The 24,548-nt window shown below is 49.5% G+C and overlaps 1 protein-coding gene across 4 annotated transcripts in view; it reads left to right on the top strand.

The window, feature by feature from the left end:
- C5H4orf50 (chromosome 5 C4orf50 homolog) overlaps positions 1 to 24,548 on the top strand; it is a 99,946-nt gene that overhangs the window by 17,263 nt on the left and 58,135 nt on the right. For 2 of the 4 annotated variants that reach the window (XM_033106694.1, XM_033106695.1), the window contains exons 5-11: positions 2,213 to 2,357; positions 3,257 to 3,387; positions 4,781 to 7,255; positions 14,178 to 14,351; positions 17,941 to 17,997; positions 20,626 to 20,808; positions 23,649 to 23,697. In XM_033106694.1, the coding sequence (XP_032962585.1) occupies positions 2,213 to 2,357; positions 3,257 to 3,387; positions 4,781 to 7,255; positions 14,178 to 14,351; positions 17,941 to 17,997; positions 20,626 to 20,808; positions 23,649 to 23,697 (3,214 nt within the window). The remainder of the gene's footprint in view (positions 1 to 2,212; positions 2,358 to 3,256; positions 3,388 to 4,780; positions 7,256 to 14,177; positions 14,352 to 17,940; positions 17,998 to 20,625; positions 20,809 to 23,648; positions 23,698 to 24,548) is intronic. The other 2 variants (XM_033106697.1, XM_033106696.1) reach the window with 1 other exon arrangement.

Here is a 24,548-nt window from a genome sequence, read left to right as displayed (position 1 = left end):
AGGCAGAGGTCTGTGTGTGTTTCATCCATGGCTGCGTCCCCAGGTCCATGACAGGGCTTACCACATAGTAGCTGCTCAGACAGTATTTGTTAAACTGAATTGAGGTCAAGTTCGGTATTGGAACAAAATCCAAATAGAAATAAACAGTGAAACAATGGTGGCTTTCACACTGCCCTGCCCACCTCTCCTTTCCCTCCTCTTTCCTTCCACTTCCTTTCTTGCTGCTTTCACTTGGAATTTCCGTCTCTCCCTTTCTCCATCCTATTCCCTCTGTCTGTCTTCTTTCTCATTTGCTCTCTCTTTCTTTCTCTCTTTCCTTCACTTCCTCTTCTCCACCTTGTTCCAATGGTGATTTTGAGCTGCTGACAAAAATGTTGAATTCTGATCATGTGGGAACCAAATGGATAAAAACCAGAGGCAGCTCAAAGGGCTGTGAGCAGGGAGGCATTGCACACGGTCAGCAGACCCGGCTGGATGGCCCTTCTGTTTTTAGCTGGTCAGGGCTGAGGCCCAGCTTGGTGCTTGTTAAAAGCTTCTGGGTGATTCTAAGGTGTGGCAGGCTTGAGATCCTTGGTCTGTGAGGAGAGCTGGACATGACACAAATCATCGCACAGGGACTTGTGGTGTGACGAGGAGACGCTGTGAGGGAGGGACTGGGACCAATCTGGGGGAGAGCTGGACAAGCCTCCTTAGGGACTTGGCCTTTCAGATGAGCCCAGAGGGGAGCACGGTAGCGGGGGGGCAGAGGGAGCAGAAAGAGAGGTGCCGGCAGCAGGCACTAGGGGTGCAAGGCTCTGAGGCCGGAGGGAGAGGGTAGATTCAAGAAGCAGAAAGGGGGGTGGGGTAGTGAGACCAGACAGGGTGGGCTGGGGTTTCTCTCTCAGCGCAGGGGGAAGCGTGGAAGGACTGGGGACAGGAGAGCAACCTGATTCCAGCTTCCATTTCAGTAGGATTGCTGGGAGGCTGAGGGAGGGTGGGGGTGGAGGGGCTGGGGGGGCTTCGCCCAGCACACAGAGGTGCAGAGGCAGGCAGAGGGGATGAGGGGGGTGGGGGTTTGAGGGGGTGGGTGAAGGAGGCCCGTGAGAGTAAGCCAGGGCAGGGTGAGGAGCGGCAGGGCGGCCCGTGACAAGCCCTGGGCTGCGCCAGGGTCTGATCTCAGCACTGGAACTGACCCTGTAGCCTGAGGGACCCAAGGTGGCCTTGTAGGTTGGAGGGTGCATTTTAGGGGGTCTCCCTGGCAGCTGTGAGCAGGATAGGAAGGCAAGCAGGTGGCGCAGCTAGGAGTCAATGCCGGGTCTGTTGGGAGCAGGTGAGGACCTGGGGACAGGTGAGGAGGGCACAGAGGGGGCATTACCTGTTCTCTTCTGTTTCCCCCTCACCTAGACCAGCACCTGGCACATAGTAGGAGCTTAATAAATGCTTGCCAAATAAATACACGAGTACGTCTGAAACATCTGTCTTTCTGCAGGTTCTGTCTATCCATCCAGCTATCACATATTTATGAAGCACCTACTGTGTGCCAGGCTAAAGTGAGGGTGCAGCCTAAATGAAATCAAGTTCCCATCCTGAAGGACCTCTAGGTCTAGTGGGGGGCAGATGGGAAGCAGGTAGCACCCGTTAGAACCAGTTAGAGGTAGTCCAGGGCAGGGGACCTGGAGGAGATGCCCCCAACCTCTCCAGGACCGAGGGTCAGCGCTGAGTTTTTCTGCCAGCCCTTTTACAGAAGCAGCGGTGCCTCTAAGTAGTGCTGTGGGGGATGGGGTTTGGGGAGGCACCTCGCTCTATACCCACCTGCCTTGGGGAGAGGCCAAAGTGAGGGGGGCACCACCCAAGGCATTTGGCTGTAGCATTGGGGACTTGCCCAGAGCCCCTGGGCAGTGCCCACCTCCGTTGGTGGGACCCAGAGGGAACAGGAAGGAGAGGGGACTGGGGGCCTTTCCTGATGCCTTAGGGAGCCCAGAGGTGTCTGGCTGGACAGACCTGCTCCTTGTCTGCAGAACGGAGCCTGCGGGCTAATAGCAGGCAATCTGGCCTGCAGGACCAAGAGGGCAGGACAGGGCTCTCTGGCCGGGCCACGGGCCCTCTGCTCCCAGAGCCTCAGTTTCTTCTGAGTTCCCTCCTGGGGTGACTGGGATGGATACATAGGGACAGGCTTAGATTACACAGTCAGCCAAGGACACTCAACTCTCTTGATTTTTGTGTCTTTCTCAAGGACGCCCCGGGTTGTGTTCGGGATGAATGGCTGCTGTTGCCCAGGGAGGAGGCGCTGGGCACCTGCAGAAGCCACGGCCGGCACACCTCCCTCAGCTCCGACGGTGCCCCAGGACCAAGGGCCTCAGCAGGTGTGCGGGAGCCCGGTGCGTGGACATGGGGCGCCTGCGTGGACACCCACCATGGGCTGGAGTGCTGCTGACATCTGGTGATGGAGGGGTGGGCGCCCTGCTCTGCAGACAGGAAGCTGAGGCTCACAAAGGTGGTGTAGCTTGTTCAGTGTACACAGCTGGCAAAGGGGGATCAGAGTCCGAAATGCCCATGACATTTGTGCCAGCATTGGGCAGTCGGGTCTCTCAGGAGGAATTGTCTTTGAAGTCCCTGTAATGACCACTCCTACCCCAGTGACAGCTCAGGTGCCATGCCCTGGAGCTGCTGGGGCCACGAAGCCCCTTGTCCCCAACTTGTCCCTGATGGGAACCTGTGTCTCTGCTAACGGTCTCGGGCACAGCTTCCAGGGTCTCTGCTGCAAAAGCCGCTGCAGTCAGGAGCCCCGAGCCACTGTGTCCACCTGCGTGGTTTACGCACAGCCCTCCAAGGCCAGGTGCAGCTTAAGGATAAGGGGGTCGTTTACCCCCAGGTGTGCTGCTGGCAGCAAGGCTAACTTTCCCCTTCTGTCCCATTTCTGGAGAGCTGAGCTGACACATCACGCAGGGTCTGTGGCTCCTGGGTTCACGGCCCACTGTGTGGGGCTGCGGGCGGGGACTACGACCCTGTGTGGCTGATGAGGAAACGCGGGACGATAGAAGTGTTGTGGATTTTGTTGCCTGCGTGAGCTCTCTGGTCCGTGGAAGTGGCTTCCAGACCCAGGGCCACTGCTCATCAGTGGAGGGTCGTTTCCCGTCTCCGAGCCTCAGTTTCCTCACCTGACAGGCGATGGTGATCGTCAGGCAGCTGGCAGTGCCACGTATCCTGACAGTAGGTGGCAAGTGCGGGAAAGCTTCTGGGAAGGTCTTTTTAACCCTTGGGTCCTGTCCTTTCCTAGACCAGTCCTCTGAGGGGCCTTGCGTCTGGGGTAGCATCGGGGCTGGAAGAGGAGGCCCCTCTGTTTTGGTGCCAGGGCTGGAGACCACAGCTGAACTCCTGGGAGACCTGGCGGGATCTGCCCATGAACAGGTGAGACAGAAGGCGTTCTGTGCGCCTTAGGGCTCCAGTTGCCACGTATCACGCTTCATCCTACTGAAGCCTCCAACCAGCTACACCAGCTACGTATGAGGCGGGAGCTACGGCCCCCTCTGGAGAGGAGGAATCTGGGGATGCCCAAGGCTGCACAGCCCCAGCGCTGGATGCGGAGCCGTCTCACTAGCTAGCACGCTGCCCCACACTGTCCCCTGAGGGTCAGAAGCCCAGTTACAACAGGCCCTGCCCGGCTCGCTCTGAGTTAGAGCCTTTCTCAGCTTCCGTTTTCCTGTCACTAAAGAACAGAGATACACTGGACCCGAGCTAAGGCCCACCAGCCCTGACGTGGTTCTCCGCAGAGAGGGCCTCCCGTGTTTCTTCATTCCTTTGCGTCCTGCTACGAGCTGCTGCGTGGTGTGCCGTCACACCCAAAGTAAGATCAGAGCTGAGAGCCAGCTGTGCCAGGGGTCAGGAGGATTTCATGGAGAAGCTGGGCCCTGGCTGGACCCAGGTGGAGGGGTAGAGTTGGACAGGAAAACAGAGACGGGCAGCGAAAGGGCAGGCCGCGTGGGAATCCCTGGGCGTGGGGCATGGTGGCCGTGGTTGTATGTGAGCCCGAGGGCTTGCAGAGAGCCTGTATGAAGCCAGGATTCATCTCCCAGGCCCCCGCCCTCCCTGCCGGCGGGTCTGTTCTGTAAGCCTGCCAGGCTTCCGCTCTGGATAAACGTACTGGATCAAGTGAATATAAAAATATATTCAAAACATCTGTGAAACGCCTCCTCTGTGCCCGGCGCTGCTCAAGGCCAGGGTCCCTGCCCTCAGGGAGCAGAGTACGCCACACTGCCCACTGGAAACTTCCGTGCCACCGGGCACGGCATTTTATATCTGTGCTGCCCAGGGTAGTGGCCACGAAGCACACGGCGTCTGAGCACCTGAAAGGGGGCTGGTGTGTCTGCAGAACTGAATGCTCACTCTCATTTCATTGTTTTACCTTTGAAAAGTCCCTTGTGGCCCGTGGCTGCCATATTGAACAGGGCGGGGCCGTAGGGGAATTAGACCCCACGCACGTAGATGTATGACATGAGGGAATAAGGGGGTCAGTGGACAGAGAGTGGGGGCTGTGGTCAGGGAGGCCTTTTTGAGGAAGCAATGTTTGAGATGAGGTGGGAATGAAGTGAGGGGCTGAGCCATGAGGGGATGTGGGAGAGGACGTTCTGGGCAAAGGAAGAGCAGGTGCAAAGGTCCTGGGGTGGCAGCAGGTGTGGTGGTAGGAAGGCCTAGGCGGCTGCGTGAAAAAGCACAAGAACAGCCGGAGCTGAGGGCAGAGAGGTGGGGAGAGAATAAACGGAAGAAGAGGCCCTTTCACACCCTGTCTTCTCTTCATCCCCAGCTTCCTCTGGCTGAGCCCAGCTTGCATGACCAGAGTCTCCTCCTCATCTGTGGCTGCCCCCCCGGGCCATGCGTGGACGACTCATTCCTCCCCATGGAGCTGGCCTGGATGGTGGAGCAAAGGCTAGCAGCCACCCCGGCCCAGGAGTCCTTCCTGCTAGTGCAGACGTCCACACTCCCTCCCTGGGGGCCGGCCAGGGACCCCGCTCTCCTGCTGCTCCAGGAAGCTTCCCCAGAAGAACTCCAAACCCAACCAGTGCTGGACGCCAGGCCCTCGCCTGCTCCCAGAGCCGTAGGACAGACCTGCCGGGATCATCACCGGGCAAGGAGCGTCAATGCCTCCCTCTGCCAGGAGTCCCCACTGATTTCAAATCACCACTTTCCCAAGAGAGGGCCCAGTGGCCGAAACGACCCTTGGAAGGCGGGAGGAGGCGTCCCAGCGTGGATATCCGAGGAGTGCGGGTCGAGGAGGACTTGGGGCAGAGAGGAGGAAGACCTCGGTGACAAGTTCCAGCTACATCAGGAAAACGGGGACCTGAGCTTGGGCGATGGTGTTGGCACCCAAGAAGACATGCAGAATGAGCGTGGGGCTTCAGACACCCAGGCCGCTGCCTCCCGCCCTAGGCCCAGGCAGGAGCTTCCCCTGCCTTTTCTGCAGGGGGAGGCCTCTGTGTCAACAGAGGGTCCCGAATTCCTGAGCAGGAGGGAGCGGGCAGAAGGGCACATCTGGGTCCTCCTGGGGGGGCTTTCAACATCAGAAGAGGAACGGATCCCCCCAGCCACCTTCCTCGGGGCTCACGGCGCCAGAGGGCTGCCTCCAGCCGGCGCTCAGCTCCTTACAGAGATGGGCAGAGCCATCAGGACAGTTCAGGACACGGAGGAAAACGACGTGTGGTCTGGAAACCCTCTGCTTCTACACGAGGAAAGCCCTGGGGATGAAGGGCAAGGAGAGCAGGAGGCGAAGACACTGCATCTAGAAGGGTCCAGACCAGAGGAACCTGGCCCCGAGGAAAGCGAGGCCAAGGAAACGCTTTCCCTAGTGGAAGAGAGAGGTTTGCCGTCGTCCTTCAGAGTGGCCTTCTCGCCCAACGGGGCGGAACCCACCAGTCCTCCATGGGCTCCACACAAAGGACACGACGGGTCTGCGTTCACAATAGACGCATTTGAAAAGGAGATGGAGGCTTGTTTCCAGCAACTCTCCATCCTGAAGCTTGGGAGTGGGCTTTGTGGACAGGAAGCTTCCACGTTGGTGGGAGAGAACTGGAGCTTTGCTCGGAGATGGCACAGCTGCCAGGAGCACGCTCAACTTCGGCAGGTTCTGGCAAACCAGGGCTTGGACACTTGTCCTGCCAAGGAAGCAGACCCCAAGGACAGTCGTGAAGAAGTTAAGCTGGGAGAGGCCGAGGCCCTGGGAGCCGACGAAGTCCTTCCTTGGATGGTTCCTGACCTGGAGGCCCTGAGCCCGGGCGCCGAGGGGTCCTCCAAGCGAGGCCAGCTCTCTCAGCCGTCCACAGCCTTCGAGGGAGCCAGGAGAAGGTTTCATCAGCTCATTTCTGGACTGAAAAAGGAGAGAAGCAAAGTTTTGCATGCCAACGCCAAACTTCAGCGAGACCAAGAGAAATGCCATAAAAAAATACGTGCCCTCGAAAAAGAGAGGGAGAGAAATGTGAGCAAAATATCTGCATTGGAGAAGGATAACGGCGTGCTGTCAGGAGACATCTCTCACTTAAAGAGGGAACTGGACTTATACTTGCAGGTCGTCTCTGACCTTGAAGACTGCAATGGGAAAAGTTACCACAAAATTTCTGAGCTCGAAGAGGAAAATGAAAAACTGAAAGGGCGCGTGGGCCAGCTCCAGAAAGCCATGTCTGAGAACTCTAGAAAATCCAAGGTCGTGATGGAGGACGTCACCCGGGAAAACTGGGAGCTCAAGGCGCTGATTTCAGAGCTCGGGGTCAGTTACAAAGAGCTGATCAAGGACATTGCAATGGGAATAGAAGACATGATCCGGGCCCTCAGGGGGGAGAACGAGCATCTTCTTCACAGAATCCGAGTCCTGGAGATGGAAGTCGTGCTGGGGATGAGCAGGGAGGCGGGACGTTTGGGGAGAGCAGAGGAGCGTCTCCAGGGCAGCAGCACGGCGGCAGGGGACAAGGCGGACAGTGTGGAAAGGGGGGAGCAGGTGACTCCGCTTTCAGAGCCGCTGACTACAGGAAGCCACTGGCCACCCTTGAAGGAGGACATGGGTCTGGCTGGAGGGCAGATGGGACCTTCCCTAGGCATGAAGAATTCTGGAAGTGGTGCTGATTCTATGGCTTCATCCTTGGTTGGGAGAAGTGGTGACGCATCCAGTGCTCTGCAAGGAAACATGGATGGAGGGCAAGTAAAAGCAGCACTTTTGGAAAAAGAGGAGAGGAGACCGTGGTGTCCTGCAGACCCCGGGTCAGCTCTGAGGTCCCTGAGCAATGGCCCCCAGGTAGGTTGACCCTGCAGAGCTGCTTCCCCCTCCTCATGTTCGTTTTCTACAGGGCTGACCACCCCGCTGACTCCAGCAGTTCTACGAGGGAGGCACAATCACCATCTCCATTTATCAGATGAGAAAACATAGGCACAGAAAAGTGCAGTGACTTGACTAAAGTCACACAGGTAGGAGGGTTGGAGCTTAGACTCGCTCCTGGGCATTCTGGCTCCAGAGTCTCCTTTCTTACCTAGGACATAAGATGCAAGTCTGCCCCTATACTTAGGCTCTTCAAACTGGTGTCTGGTGGGATATGGCTGGGGGCGGGGTGTTTACACTGTAAGATCAGAGCCTATATTTTCAGATTGAGAAGCTTTTAAGCAGCCCAAATGGTAATTCTGCACATTGGGGCTTGAAAGGTGCCATGGACAGAGCAGTGGGCTTTAGATCTCCATCCAACAGGGTTTGAATCCAGCTCTGCACTTACTACACGTGTGGCTTTGAGCCAAGGTACAGACTTCGGAGTCATTTTCCCCATCTGTGGGCAATACTCAATTTTCAGGACTCCTAGGATGGAAAGCTCATGCTCTTACGGTGGTCCTGTGTGTTTGTAGGACGTTTAGTGTGGAGACCCTGTATTCATTCTTACGCATTCTCTGTCTCGCTCCCTTTCCCTTTCTCCCCTCCTTCCCTCTTTCCCTTCCTCCCTTTTATTCTCTCTCTCTCTCTCTCTCTCTCTCTCTCTCTCTCTCTCTCTCTCTCTCTCTCTCTCTCTCTCTCAGCAATTTTATCAATCCTTTCAAAGGATCATCTTTTGGTTTTATTGATTTTCTTTATTGTATATCTGTATTTTATTGCATTGTTTTCTCCTTATATCTTCATTGTTTCCTTTCTTCCCCTTTCTTTTGGTTTAATTAGATGTCCTTTCTCTTGCTTCTTGTTTTGAAAGCTTAGATTATTGATTTTTAAACTGTTCTCCTTTTGTAATCTATGCACTTCTCTCTCAGCACCGCTTCAGTGGCATCGCACACATTTTGGTATGTTGTACTTTTCATGTCTGTTAGGTTCCAAGTAATTTCTAATTTCTACTGTGATTTTTTCCTTGACCCATGAGTTATTTAGAAGCATGTTGCTGAATTTCCAAGCACCTGTGAATTTTTTTAGTTTTAGTTTTGTTATTGACTTCTAGTTTTATTTCACTGTTGTCAGAAAACAAATGCTATAGTATCTTAAGCTTTTAAAATTTGCTGAGATTGGGTTTATTGACCAGATGATGGTCTATTTTGATGAATATCCTATATGTCCTGCAAAGAATGAATATTCTGTGGTTGTTGGGTGGTTAATTGTGCTAATCATATCTTGTGTCTTCACTGGTGTGTTGTCTATTTGTTTTGTCATTTACGCAGATACTTTTTGAAACCTCTAACTCTGAGTGTGCACTTGTGTATTTCTTCTTTGAGTTATGTTAGTTTTGATTCATATATTTTGAAATTATGAGATACAGACAGATTTAGGATGATTATGTAGTCCTGCTGAATTGATTCTTTTGCTACGAAATGTCTTGCATCCCTCACACTTCTTGCCCTAAAGTGTACTGGGTCTGATATCGTAAAGTAGTCACATGGTTTCCTTTTCATTATGTTATAATATGAGGTGTATATTATACTTGTATGTGTAGTAACACATATTTCAGTAAGTCATGGTGTACAATGAAAACCTGTGGTGTGCATAGCTTTATGCCATCCATCTTTTTGCTTGCAGCTTATCTGTATCTTTATATTTAAAATGTGTTTTTTAGAAACAGCATATATGTGATGATACAATTGTTTCTTTCTACCTTGTGGCCAGTTGTTCTAGTCCTCTCATTGGTTCTGTTTTCTTTTATTCCTCCTTCCCTGCCTTTGGTTTTGTTATTAATAAAACAGTTTTTATTATTCCTTTTTCTTGTCCATTAGCTTATTCTATTATACATTTTAGCATCATTCTTTTAATGGTTACCCTAAAAATTCCAAAATGTATCTATCAATTATTAAAATTTACCTCAAATTAGGACTTTTACCATGTTGCCATGATGCAAAAATCTTTTAATAGTTCAACTTCTTTTATTCCCTTTCTTCTTTTTATTTCTAATTTTTGTCCTACATATCACTTCTATGTATGATAACACTCACAAGAATTGTTATTCTTATTGCTTTGAACAATCAATAATCTTTTATATTTACCCATATCTCTACATGTTCCGTGCTATTCATTCTTTTTCCCACTTCTGTGAATGTTTTTCTTCTGCCTGAAGAGCTCTGTTGTTTCTCGTAGTGAGGGTCTTGCCAGTGATGAATTATCTCATATTTCTTTTTATGAAAACAATTTTCACCTCTACTTTTAAAAGTTTTTTCTTTTTCCCCCTTTTGGATTCAGAATTTTAGGTAGATAGATATTTTCCCCTTTTGGCACTTTACAGATCTCATTCCATTGTCTTCTGGATCCCATAGTTTCTGTTAAAAAAATTATTTGTTTTTGTCATTGTTTTCTGGTTTTCTTGTTTATTTGTTTTCCTGAAAGAAGTATGTTGTTTTATCTCTGACTGCTTTTAGGCTTTCCTTTTTATCTTTGGGTTTTGGCAGTTTGACTGATTTGCCTGGTGTGGTTTTATTTGTGTGTTTCCCTGCTTGTTTTTTTCTGAGCTCTTTGAAATTGTAGATTCATGTCTTTTATCAGATTTGGAAATTCTTGGCCATTATTTATTCAAATATTTTGTTCTGTATTATTTTTCTCTCCTCTCCTAGGAATACAGACTTTTTGACTGTATGCCACATCTTTTGAAACTGTTACAGTTTTTTCTCTCTTGTGCATTGGCGTGCGTTTTCTATTGACCTGTCTTTACATTCACTGCTCCTGTGTTGTGCTGTGTCCTATCTTCTGATAAATCCATCCAATGGGTTCTCAATTTCATTTATTACATTTTGCAGGTCTTGAATATCCATTTTATCCCTTTTAAGAGATTCTGATCCTCTGTTGAAATAGTCTTTCTTTTCATCCATTTTTGTCTGTGTTTCATATATATATATATATATATATAATTATATATATATATATATATATATATATATATATATATATATATATATATATATATATATATATATTATTTTGAAGGTCTTGTCTGCTGACTCCCAATACCTGGATCATCTCTGGGTCTGTTTCTATTTTTCTATTAACTGTTTTATTTCTTAGTTAAGTCCCATTTTCCTGCTTCTTCGCCTGTCTAGTAATTTTTAACAAAATTTTTATGTTGGACATTATGTAGGACACGTAGAGATTCCTGATTATTATCTTCTTGTAAAGAATGATGAGTGAGTTTTGTTCTGGCAGGTGGTGGAATGATTATCAGACCATATTATTCCTGTGCAGGAGAGTTTCAGTTTTACCCTCAGTCCCAGGGATTGATTTTATTCCTGAAGTGTGGTCCTTGCTCCTAGGGCCCGCCCTTTCAGTGGTATCAGCTGATTTCCCAGAGCATTTTCTAGGAACTCTGAACTTTGACTCAGCCAGAACTCTGCCATCTTCATAGCAGCGTGTGACCTCTGAAACCTCTTTAGCAGTTGACCCCCAGCTGTTGTTCTCTGCTAGGCGTCAGAGAGTCTTGCACTACGCTTCCTAGCTTGTGATTCAGCAGAGGACCCAAGGGGTATTTCTAAGATAGTATCTGGATTTCTTCTCTGCAGCTCTCTTTTCTCTGTTCCTTTGTTCCATAAACCCCAGCTGTCAAAGCAGCCCTGAGCTCCAGTCCCTGATTCTTCCACCTAGCAGGGCCACCACGTTCAGCTTGGGCTCTATTTCCCTGAACTGTGGTTTATAAAATGTTCCAGAGAAAAATCCAGGGAGAATGTGGAGCTCACCTTGTTGTGTGTTCTTTTTCTTAAGGATTTGTGGCCCTGCGTTGTTTGACATTCAATGCCTGCAAAGAATTGCTTTGACATATTTCCCCCAGATTTTAGAGTTGTCCAATCCCAGCTCGTTAGACCTGGTAGGAACTGGAATTCTGAGGAGATGAGTATCCAGCTGAAAATTTCAAGGTTCGAAAGGAGCAGTAGACGAAGAGCATTCTGGGCAGAGGGAGAAGCAGGTGGCTAGGCCCTGTGGCGGAAATGAGCCGGGCTTGTTGAAAACACAGAAAGTAGCGAGCATGGCTGGGCCATGTGGGCAAGAGTGAGGGTGGTATGAGATGAGGTTGCAAAAGTTGTCATGAGACACATCGCAGTAGGCCCTGGGTACGGTCATTCCTAAACGCACTGGGAAGATGTTGGACGGTTTTAAGCGGGAGAACAACATGATTCAATTTCTGTTGTTAAAAAAAAAAAAAAAAATCTCTGCCTACTGTGAGGAAAAGGGGCAGGTGGATACAGGGAGAACAGTCAAGCGGATTTTGCAGTCATGTCACCAAGAGATGACACTAGATTAGAAGAATTTGGAATTAAAAGAAGAGAGGATTCCAGACAAAAACTAGAGTTGGAATCAATGGGGTTTGTTGATGGGCAGGATGCAAAGGGTGAAGAAAGCTTCTCCTTTCCTTTATCCTAAGTCACAAACCTGCTCGTGTTTCGATTTGGCTTAAAATTCTTCTGTGCCTTCCTATTGCCCTGGGTACGAAATCCACATTCCTTTTGGTGAGTTACAATGTGGCCTCTTGGGAACTTCAGCAATTGCTGTTTACATCCCCACCTTCTATGTCCCCACGTCTGCACTCCTACTCCCTTGATCCGCCCCCCGCATCCCCTGCACCCCAGCTTTCTCTAGGGAACTCATCCTCTAGGTCTCATTTGGGGGCATCTCTTCCCAAGCCCCCGGGTTGGATTCAGAGCTGAGGCGAACTCATGCACATGTCTTCCCAAGTCTGAGTTCAGTGATGCCACTTTGGTAGCTGGCAGTTGGCCTGGGTGACAGTATTTACACCATAGAAATCGCCTATTGCTACAAATTCACGTGCTCCTCCCTCACCTCACAGAACGGTTGTCACCCATTCGCCACCCCCCGGGTGGCAGTGGTGCCTCTGGTTTAGTGCCTCCTTCAGGCTACCCCCCCCCACACTGTGCTGAGTGGCCTGTTTCGGCATCAGTGTCCCCCACCACTCAGAGCTCCCCGAGGGAGCGTGCTCCATGGCTCCCAGCCCAAGTTCAGCCAGTGCCTGGAGCATGTGCTCGTAATGTAGGGAGCATGTGAGTCATGCGTCCATTCACAGGGGTGCTGTGTGGTGCCGTCCCATGGGACAGGCAGGGCCGGCGCCACCCCTCTTTAGAATGCACTGTGGGCGCTCTCTTAGGACCCTGGGGACAGCGCCCTGGTCTGCGTCCCTGCCCAGGAGGGAAGCAGCAAAGGCACCTAACTCCCCAGAAAGGCCAAGTTGTTTTGCAAGTCTGGGAGCGGGATTGTATGGAACCATTCGGCACCCCCATCTGTTCTTGGCAAGGCCCAGCCTGTGAGTCTCAGGCCCATGCTCTGAATTTCTATTCATTTAAAAAAAAAAAATCACATTCTGTTGTCCCCTCCCTTACCAACAAAGGAGACACCTATCAGCCACCGAGTCAGGAGTCACGTGGATTCTGCCCTCTCACCCTCTCCTCCATCTTCTCTCGCCTCTCCAAACAGAACAGCTCAGGCTCCCCCTCCTGTCTGCTCAGACTAAGGTCAGGAACACGTGGAAGGGATGATCTTTGTGGGCCTGAAATTCCCAGGGTGGCTGCTTTGAATGAAAGGCAGATCTCCGCGACAAGGGAGAAGAGCGTTCCAGAAGCCTCTGGGCTCCTGGGCCCCCACAAGTGGAACGTGTGCCCGTAGCAGGGCCGCTCCTTCATGAGCCGCCTTAGCTGAAAGATGCTCGGCCCTGGACCCCTGGGCAGCTCCCTGTCTAAGGATCTCAAGAAACGACTCAGAGGTGTGTCAGTATTTATGTGGGAGGGTCTTTATCACAGCCCCAGTGTTAGCAGCAAAATACGAGAATTATCTAAGCTTTCGACATGCCACCGAATGCTACGTATATACTAACAACAGCCTTTTCAGCATTATTTAACGACACGGAAAAATGCTCCTGGCATGCATGGTGTAAGAAGGAGAAAAGCAGGATGTAAGAGAGATAAATGGTGTATTAATTGTTATATAGAAAATACATTGTATATGTGTGTATATATACATATATATATATATGTGTGTATATATATATATATGAAAACTAAAATTTAGGAATCGGAACCACCGGGAGCAGCATCACTACCCTTTGATCACAACCCCCCCCCGCCCCCCCAGTGCTAAGTCACCCCTTGCTTCTCACCTTCCACCCTCCCTGAAATTCCCTGCTGACATCCATACAAAAGCCGCTCACTCGTGTTCAGGCCATGAAGTGTGAGAGCCTGTTTTGCACTGATTTAAGAAAACTGTTTGGGGGGTATGCAGTATCTTCTGCTTTATGGAAATATATCTTTCAGGTAATTAGCATCTCATAATTGGATTTGAACATGAAATTTCATTCTCCATACTGTGTTTCAGTATAATGTGAACAATATCTATTCAAACCCTCGGAAATGCCATGTTATTCTGCATGTTTTTGAGAATATATGTGAAAAAGTTGGTTTTGAAAAGAACATGTTAGAATGTCATTCTGCAATTCTCCTTGCCCTCAAAACATCCTCCCTCAAGAAATCTGTTCCAGGCCACACACTCATATGAGCACGTGTGTAAGAGCACAGTGGAAAAGGGGGAAGAAAATACATGGATAATAATGATGATTAGACTGGCTAATAGGATTTGGAGTAATTTCTGTTACTTTATTTTCTCCAATTTTTTTAACTGTGGGGAAAATGTAAGCAGAAAAACAGGTACTGTTTATTGGCTAAGGCAAATGACTTGGGAGACAACCTAAGAATTACATTCGAAGCTGTCATTCCCACAGCTCCGGGACCCGGAGGCCCAGACGTCCGAGGAGGACCTCAGGCTGCGTGTCAGGCAGCTCGGTCACCAGGTGCTGACCCTGCAGTGCCAGCTCAGGGACCAGGGGTCCGCATACCGGGAGCTGCAGGCAGCTCGAGATGAGGCCCTCTGCCTCCAGAACCAGCTCAAGGGCAAGGTAGGCTGGGCAGCACTTCCTTCCCCCCCCCGCCCCCCCCCCTGTAAACTGATGTCCCCCCGCCCCCCACAAGTTGATGTTCCCACCCTGCAGGAAGTGTTCAGAATTAAAAAATAAAATAAAATAAAAAGAATCAGGTAAGATCTCACTGACCATTTCGAGCAGTTGCTCGCTAATTTTTAGATTTCTAAAGTATACTTGTAGAGCAGTATAGGGAAGAAAAACAAGGCCTGTATCCCCTGCATCCAGCTAACCTGTTAAATCTAACCTGTTAAACCATATACACATATATGGTTGTTTAGAAGGTCAAACAGTTTTCCATATGTTACGTAGGTAAAATCCTTCCTCTGTAGGAGTGACATGGGTGAGATTAGTAAGGGACAACGAGAGAGCTCTGTAGCGCTGGAATGGTTCAGTGTCTGTCTGTGGTGGTGGAGACGTGACCCTACATAGGGGATAAAATGGCCTAGAACTTAGTGTCCACACACACACACACACACAAGTGCAAATAAAACTGGAGAAATATGAATAAAATTGGTGGGTTGCATGAATATCAATACAATTGACATTATATGGTTGATATATACTATAGTTTTGCAAAATGTTCCCACGGCACTAAACCAGGTAAAGTATCTAAGGGACCTCTCTGTATGATTTTTCACAACAATCATACGACTAGAATTATCTCAGATTTTTTAATGCCCAACCAAAGTCCATCCTATCCCTGAATGCCAATGCCTTCTGACCCTACCCACCCATATTCAGTATGTGTGTGTACGTGTACATATATAGAAATTATACCATACTAAAATATTCTGCATCTTGATTTTACCATTTAATAACAAATCTTGGTGATGTTTCACATCAACACATACAAACTGACCTCATTCTTTTAAAATCTCGCATGTTACTTCTTCATGAGACAAACCACAACTCACTTAACCAGTTCGTTGTTTATGGAAATCTAAATTGTTTCTGTTTCTTTGCTTCACAAATAAGGCTTCAGTGAACATTTCTATACCTCTCTCTTGGGAATATGTTGCTGCTATGTATTCAAAGGGTAAAATCCTAATGAAAGAATTACTGGGTCAAAGGCTATGTACGTAATTAATTTTGATAAATAATAGCAAACGACCTTCCAAAATGGTTGTGCCGTTTATACATCCACCAGGAATAAAAGAGTGTACTTGTTACCCTGAATGATACCAAACTTTACGTTGTTTTTGACAAGCCGATGGATGAAAAATACACCTTCAACAATTGGGTGTAATGTCTGACTCCTTTCTCATGAGTTCTCTGTATGATCGAACACACTGCACGGAGTGTTACGTCTTTAATCCATTGCTCCATAGTCTTTGCGTCATTATGTTTTTGACTGTGCAGTAATCACCTACTTACTGGGTGGAAATGATTTCCATTCCCCTGTAGTTGGATCCATAATTATTTCCACTAATTTATACATCATTGTTTATATAGGATAGTTCAGAGAACTGGGGTTACTGGTTCAAAGAGCGGGAACATTGTTGATTCTTTAGACATGTTACGTGATTGCTTTCCCACTTCTAAAACCAAGGCGATACATGGTTTTTCACTGTGCCCTCAAACCACATGGGCGGTATTATGACTTTCTGTGTGACTGATCTGTGAAAACTATAATTCCAATTATACACCTTAGGCCTTTTTACCATAGCTGATGTATTTTTAAGTCTGTTTTTTAAAAAATATTTTCATTCTTTTTTTTCTTTCTCTGCTTCAGTTTGGATGATTCCTTCTAATCTGTTTCCCAATTAAATAATAGTCTTTAGATGAGTCTAATTTATTCTTAAACTCATCATTTTAGTTCTTAATTTCACTTTTTGTTTTTTGCAGTCCTAGAATTTCCATTTGATTCTTTTGTGATAGTTTCCGGTTCTATGACGAAATTCTTACAGTATAATTATTGAGCATTTTAGTCACATTTACTTTAAAGTGTGTCTGATAGCTCCATTTTACATCCCCACTAGCAGTGGCTGAGGGTCCCAACGTTCCCACACCCTCCATTGGCTACTGTCTGTCTTTTCCATGAAAACCATGCTAGTGGGTGTGAAGTGGTATCTCATTGTGGTTTTGGATTTGCATTTCCCTGATGGCTAATGATGCTGAGCTCCGTTTCATCAGCTTATGGGCAATTCGTATCTTCTTTGCAGAAATATCTATTCAGAGCCTTCGTTCATTTTGTAATTGGGTTTTTGTTGTTGCTGTTGTTGAGTTGTAAGCATTTGTTATATAGTCTAGATATATGTCCCTTATTAGGCATATGAATCACAAATATTTTCTCTCGTTCTGTTGTCTTTTCACTTTCTTCACATTCACTTTTTAATTGAAAAAAATGCCCCAGTACACAGTTCACAGCAACATATCCATGCTATTTCCTAAACTGAGGCAGAGATAAAATCGAATCCACGCCTGCAAATGTTACTGAGTGCTTTTCCAGTATAAGACAGTCTGCTTGGAGCTGGAATTTTCCTCTGAATATATTCAGAGTAAATATATATCTGTGTATCTGCCAAAATAGATACACAGAAATGTTCATCGTAGCCTTGTTTGAAAAGCAAAGAAATAAAAATGATATAAATGTCCATAAACAAAGAATTCATTAAATAAACTATGTTTCAGCCTCATGATGAAATAATAATATACAGACTTTAAAAGAATATGATTCATTTGTCTGTGTTGCTATGGGAATGACTCCACGATTTTAACTAACTGATACAAACCAGATGTAAGACATCATGCATACATTCTGATTATGGGTATATAGGTTTAGAGGTCAGAAGATGGCGGGGAGAAGAAGGACTTTTATTTATGCAGCTTTCTTGTACCTACTACAGAGGGAACAAGAGCGTGAGAGGAATTCATAGAACACTTATCTTGTTATATCTTTTGATTTTGTGAGTCAGGCATTCAGGCAGGACTCGGTGGGGCGCTTCTGCTCTACAAGGCATCAGTGGGGATCCCTCGGTGCTGTTCAGCGGGGCTCTGGGCTCGGCTGGAAGGTCCCAGCTGGCTATACTCACATGCCTGGAGCCTCTGCCCCAGACAGTAGTGATGGTTTCCAGTCATTGAGTGTGATTGGCTGCCAGGCCTTGTCCTAAGTACTTTACAGGAATCATTCACAGAGTCCTTGCTGCAATCCTCCCTAATATTGCCCCCACTTTATAGATGGGAAGACTGAGGCGGATAAAAGTGACTTGCACAAAGTCACAGTTCTAGTAGTGGCTTGGCTGGGATTGGCAATCCATGAATTGAACAAGACACCAAAAAACTCTGGCACCTCTGCATGGGGAATCCGGGAAGCCTTCCTGAAAGAAGAGGTGATGGAGCTGACCTGACAGCTGCAGTCTTGCAGAGCTCATTCTCCAGTGCTCAGAGTGCCCTTTCTCCTGATCCTGCCTAGCAGGTGATACGGGAAAGGCCCCTGTTCCCCACTGAGAACTCCTGTGGGAAAAGAGGGGACACAGGCAGCTTCTGGGCGCCTGGCTCTCCTGGGGAAGCACCAAGCTGTGTAAACTATGGCTCAGGCGTGTCAGCAACACTGCTTCTCTTTCAGCTTGACGAACTTCAGAAAAAGCAACATGAAGCGAATTTGGCTGTGACTCCTTTGAAGGTAATATGTTTATGAAATCAATATGAAATGCCTCTTTCAAAAAAAAAAGTTTATAGTATTTTTCCCATTAGAGATTGTATTAAAATACTGGAAAGACGAATGAAAGACACAAAATCACCCCCACCCCCCATTTGAAGCTAGTGCTTTCTTCCAGTATGTTTTACACGTGTCACAGATGCTCCTGTCTGTGTCCTGCTTTCCCACTGAGGGTGTCACCTGGAAGGGCTGTCCCTTTCCTTGCCAACCTTTGAAGCTGCTGGTCACAATGGAGCATAAGCTATCAGGGGCTGCAGTTCATGAACTGCCATTTCTTTGCTTGGTGTTCAAGTCCGTCTGTCCAGCCCTGCTTCCTTTATTCTTTCCTCCCTCCCTCTCTCTCTTGCGTTATTGTATATCAACACCATGATGTACATGTTTTATTAGAAAGGGTTTCCCCACAAATTTAGTCATTTCTTTAGAGCACATTCCCCGAAATGGCATTACTGGCCCACAAGGTGTCATTGGTTCTTGGCTAGTACGACATGTGGTTTGGTTGCAATGACACATTCAACCTCAAGTATGGCACCGGGTTTGTGAAGTGGACCGGGGAGACCTGCCCCTTCTTTGTATTTCTTGGAAAGCGTGGAGAGAGGGGCCCTGACCTGGTTCAGCCCCTGGGCCCCACTGACTGACCGAGCCCCGCCCCCTCTGGGGCCTCGGTTTCCTGAACAGTTAAATCAGAAGTGTGAGCGCACAACCCTCCGTGCTCTTCCATCCGGAACCCCACGTCTGCCTCGGCCTCGGGGCTGCGTCTGTGAAATGGAACGGCAGTCATTCCCACTGGCTGCTCTCACAGCTTGTTCTGACAGTCCATGGATGTCATCCAAAAAAAGTGGAGAGAAAACTGGGAAGCTCTCAGAAACGTGGTTTCCCTGTTCCCCCCTCTGACTTTCGTTTGCTGTGTGTCATTTACTTAAGTGTGGACCATAATCTCTTGTCAACTATAAAGTGCTTTACAAATGTGAGATTAAAACAACAACCAGGGCACCTGCAGCACCTCACCCGCGAGGCAAGGCCTGACCCAGGAGAAGCCAGCCTGGACGGGCGGAGCCCCAGCAACCTGGTGCCAAGCGCAGCCCCTCCTGAGGGGCCGCATGTCACCTCTCACGGCCTCAGTTTCCTCATCGACAAATGGGACTGTGATTCCTGTGCAGGTTTGGAGATTTTGTGAGGATTCGTAATGATCGCAGCCACTATCTGTGGAATGCCTGCTGTGGGCCAGGCGCTCTGCACATTTTGTTTTAAGTTCCACCACATGTCAGGAAGGGGAGCACGAGCCCCACTTTATAAATGGAGAGAAACTGAGGCTCAGAGCGATGCAGTGACTTGCCTACAGTCATACAGTTACTCACCAGGGGAGCCAGGATTTGAACGCAGCTGCATCTGATGTGAAAGGCTGTGTCCACTCCTTGGCCACCCTATGTCTCTGGGAGGTGGGGTTTATGAAGAGCCTGGCAGAGTCTTTGTCACCGTCAGCAATGGCCTCTTTCTCAGGGGGAGCTGCACATACTAGATGCTCAACTAATGTGGCTGAATGAATGAAGCCCTGAAGTGTTGGGCGGTGTGATCCAGGGGGCCCCCGCCTCCAAGCCTGCCTGCCTGCCGCTACTGGGCACCCAGGCACCACACCCTGGAAACTGACATGCAAATGACCTTGAACCTCTGGGATGGGCAGGAAGGGATCATCACCCCCTCCCCCAACTGAGCAGGAGGGCCACCCTCAAGGTGACAAGTCTGTCGCCCTCTCCAGACATGTGCCAATGGGGGAGGTCATTTCATGGTGGATATGTCACTCACTCACGTCATTCATGTAACAAATCCATCCCGAGGGCCATGGGGTCCCCAGGGATGGCACAGCGATAGAGCCAGGGACACAGGGGAATGTCAGCCTTGGAGTTGAGGAGCTCCCACATCTAAAAATTAACTGCAGGGGTAGAAGGAAGCCAGAAGCCAGGGCACAGAGGGACACCAAGCCCTGAGCCCAGGGAGGTGACACCTGGGCTGGCCTCTGAATAAATCTGAACAAGCCTTTTCTGGGCTTGAAACATGTAGGAACCACACAGGAGTGATGAGGAAGTTCCAGGGTTGGGGTGGGGTCGGGGGACAGCAGTATGGCTGGAACTGGAGGAGAGAGAAGGAAGATCGTCATGATGGGACTTGAGAGGTACAGGGATGGGGCAGAGAGTCTTTTATGGCAGTCGTGGCCAGCACTGTCAAGGGCCTGCGTGGCCGACCCTGTGTGAGCGCTTTGCCTGCTCCGTCTCCTTTTGTCCTGGTGCCCTTAACAATGCCCATTGTACAGATGAGCAAAGCGAGGTGTAGAGAGGAGCTTGCTCACATAGCTGGTCAGTGGTGGATCCAAGGTGCACGCTCTTGACCTGTCCAGAGGGCATCAGAGGGCAGCAGGAAGCCCTTTGGAGGTGCAGCTGTGTGGCAGCTTGTTTTCAACCCTGGCTTTGGCTTCCGGGTGGAGGGAGGCGTGGCTAAGGCAGTGCTAGGAGACGCAGAGTGGGGCGGCGATGCCCCAGCACCCGTGGCAGCCCTGTGCCCAGGGACCCACCGGCTGTGTCTTTGCTCCCACCCTTTCAGGCCAAGCTGGCTTCTCTGGTCCAGAAGTGCCGGGAGAGGAACCACCTGATCACACACCTGCTACAGGAGCTGCACAGACACGGGGAGGCCAGTGACCTGCTCTCTGAGATGGTGCACGGCATGGTGAACGACGTGGCGCTGGCCGAGTACGCGGCCACCTTCTTGGCTCCCAGCATCCCCGAGGTAGATTCCTGCAGAGCCCTGTCCCTCTTCCTGCGGGGGCTGTGGGCACAGGACCCGCCCGCCTACTGTACCTGCCTGACCTGACTGCCCCTCCTTTCCTCCCTCCGTCCACTGACCCCATGTCCTGGACTCCGTCTCTGTGCCAGCACCTGTGCTCTGGGCTGGTGTAGGAAGGGGATCCAGCCATCCTTACCTCACAGTATTTGCAACACAGTGCAGGAGACAGACGCACAAAGAGCGGCCTGAGTTCAGCGTCATACGGGTACCGTGGTGTATCTTTCACCAGCCTGTTGTTTCGCACGTGCCTCACCACCTTAGCACTTGCCCCTTCCTCTGGCAGGATTCTTGTCCGCCCTGCAGCCTCCTAGCCATCCTCTGGGGCACCGTCCAAGTGTGGTCTTGCCCGGGGAGCCTGCCCTGAATCCCATGGACCACAGAGTTAGCCACACCCCCTCTGTCCTCCATGGAAGGTGGACGTGCCTGATGTGGAGGGATTTGCCCCCACTGTGGTGGGGGTTTGGTCAGCACGTCTCTGTTGGGGCCAGAGCTGCTCCATCACCATTACTGCCTCCCTAGTGCCTGGCACAGAGAAGCTGCTCAGGGAATACTTACATGCATGAAATAATTAACTAAATGAATAAGGATATCCTCTCCTAATGGTTAACGAAAGAGGAAACCGAGGCTCAGAGGGGTTGGGAGACTCACTGCAGGTCACACAGCCCCCAGGCAGTGCAGAGGGTGTGGGTGCCACTTCTGCCCCAGGCTTCGTAAAGGCGCTCCTGGGTCTGCCTGGCTCTGAACAGCAGCACCTGGATGTCTGTGTGTGTGTAGCATGCATGGGTGCTCAGCCGAGCCTGCCCACGTGCACACAAACACAAACACACACAGGTGTGCAATCCCGTTCCTGGGGACCAGCCAGCAACGGCCCCGCCAGGCTAGCTCCTGATGGTGCACTCTCAAAAGGGAGCTGTGAGACCCAGAGCCCGAAACTCCCGTAATCCATTAATCCAGTGACCCCTAGCCTGGCCTCCAAGGATCCAGGCAATTACTTTCTCTTCAGCTCCTGCCTTTTAGGAGGTTTAGAATATTCCCCCAAAGTGGACATGTGGACAATGGTAGAGGGAGTGAAGCGTGTAAGGCAAGCCTTTATCCATCTGCTTCTGTGTGTGGAGCATTTAGCAAATGTTCATTTCATCCCAATAAAACCTTGCAAGGAGCACATGAGTGTCTCCATTCTGCAGATGGAGAGGGTAAGACTCAGGGAGTTCACCCAACTTGGCCAAGACCTTGGGAGCAGTAAGTAGCAGAACCACATTCACCCTGAGAATGCCTGGCTCCAGCCTCTCCCACCAATGGGACAAGTGAGGAGCAGGAAGCAGAGAAGGACCTGGACATCCCCAGTTACATACTACATGCAGTGCCACCCGAAATCCCTTTAATGCCCATAAGGCTGCGCTGTGGGTGTGAAGGTCACTGTAACCTCCTTCTCAAGTTGAAGGAGTCTGCATCTATCTAATAGACTAACGCTAAGCCCAGGTGCCAAAGAAAACATTCCTTGGAAGCACTGGCAGTGAGCAGAGACGAGGGGGAGACACATTTTGGAGTATGCTTCCCGGAGGAGGAAGCGTGCAAGCTAGGCCTTGAAGGGTAAGACAAAAAGGGGGGCAATTAATAGCTGGAAGAATGGAGTGAAGGCCCTGTAGGCTGGGAGGTCTGCATGTGCAAAGGCACGGGGGTACGAGTGGGCACGATAATCGAGGACACACAGTTTTGGGGGGATATAAGCAAAGGGCTCTAACAGCGCAATAACGGAGCAGGGACTGCTGGAACAAAAGGCTTCCGGGAAGTGGTGCTGCGATTGGATCAGTGTCAGCAGGTGGTTCAGCCATAATCCATGCCCTTGCATGTTAGTCACTGGGTCAGTCAGTCCATTTCAGAGGGTCAATCATAGAGCCCAGTTGTCACAGCGTAGCATGTAGGGGCTGTGTGAGAGGCAGGTGGCTGAACTCTGCCAGGTGGAGTCAGGGAAGGCTTCCCAGAGAAGGGGACATTTGAATTAGGTGTTGACATACACAGAAGTTTACCAGAGAAAGAAAGAGCAGGGACCTTCCAGGCAGGGGGTGGCTAATGGAAATACTTGGAGGACACAGTGGAGATGGGAGAAGGGATATATCTCAGTGACCGTAGGACTCTCCCCCCAGCCCCCAGAAAAGCCCACGAGGAAGTAAGATCGGGGCTCCTGGTCTGAAACCAACTCTAACCCGGTGTTCAACCACTCGGGACCTCCAGGCCAACCAGCGGAGTTACCATCGCTGCACCTCTTTCAGACACTATACGGTCATGGGACTCAGGAGGACAACTAGTCTATATGGGGGTGCAGGGGACGCAGGTTCAAGCCCAACCTGAATTCCTGGGTGACTGACTCAGGGGCCCCAGGGGCAGCTCAGTAATCAGCTCTCACAGGGTATCAGTGGGACCTCCGTTCAGAGAGGATTTCTGGAGACTTCACCATCCAGCTGCCCTCCTTTTCTCCCACTTTTAATAGCAGTTTCTAAAACCCATTTATCACAGTCTCTAATTGAGATTGAATTTGAGTAAAGGCGGGAGTCGTTTCCTTGTACCTGTATTCCCTAAGAGCGAATCCTGGACTCTGAGGGTCATGGGTAGAGAAGGGAGGGGTCCTGCCTGCACTTTCTTGTGCACGGGGAGGAGTGGCTCTGGGCACAGTGCGCTTTCTGCGGGGTGGGCTGAGGGCGCTGCTTTGCTCCGGTTGTGGTCACCTGTGTAAGGCTTTTTTCCCAGTGTCTTCAGAATAACTGCTGAGATGTCTTTTCTTCCAGACAAGCCACCACCTGGACAGTGAGTCTGAGAAGACAGCAGTTCTAAGAGGTCAGTGCAGTTTTCAATTAGGAATAGTCCGTGTGCTCAGACTTGGTCCAAGCCTGCAGGATGATCAGACAGGTGGGCCAGGGTGGGAGAACACCTACTGTCGAGTGTAGACGATGAGGAATCGAAACCCGCTTTCTCCTACTCCCTTCCCTACTTCTCATTCCACAACTTAGGGAGAACCCATGAGAAAAAATGCTGCCACTCCAGAAATGGTCAAATTTCTCAGCACCATCGTTTCACTTGTTAACCTAAAAATAAAATGCCTTTCAAGTGAGAAGCAACAAGCATTTATTTGAGATCAAAGAATAGCTATTTGGGAAGCACTGATTCAGACAGAAGCCCAAGCAGTGTTCCTATCAGGAGACATAGGCAGTGGGTATTTATGAGAGAGGGAAGGGGACCCGTGACATCCACAGAAGGAAGGCATTTCTACTGCTGCAGATAAGCTCACATAGTGACGCTAATTCTAAACAATGTTTTTAATTTTCAGTCCAGTAGTCATAGTATCTGCCTTCTTGTGATCTTTGCAAACAGTTCTTTGGGGCACAATGTTACTTTAGGCTCTGTGCAAAGGGCCCCATTTTAATATTCCAAAGATTTGAGGCATAAGACCTGCAAGGCAGTTCCTCTGGGACAGCAGCTGGGGCTCCATTTGAAAGGGGCTCCGTTTATTCATTTATTATGACATACTCCTGGAAACTCATCCTAAGTCAACAATTAGATGTGTGGAAAAGCTCAATGGACAGGCATCCATGCTAGGGCATTTCCAATAGCAATAAAAATAAAATAAATAAAATAAATAAATAAACCCCGGGGGGAAAGAAACGCCAGGATTGTTAATTAACCTATAT

This window comes from Rhinolophus ferrumequinum, chromosome 5 (assembly GCF_004115265.2).
Source record: "Rhinolophus ferrumequinum isolate MPI-CBG mRhiFer1 chromosome 5, mRhiFer1_v1.p, whole genome shotgun sequence".
Classification (NCBI taxonomy): domain Eukaryota; kingdom Metazoa; phylum Chordata; class Mammalia; order Chiroptera; family Rhinolophidae; genus Rhinolophus; species Rhinolophus ferrumequinum.
The sequence above is the reverse complement of the archived record's forward strand: the minus strand, read 5'-3'. Positions and strand labels throughout refer to the sequence as shown.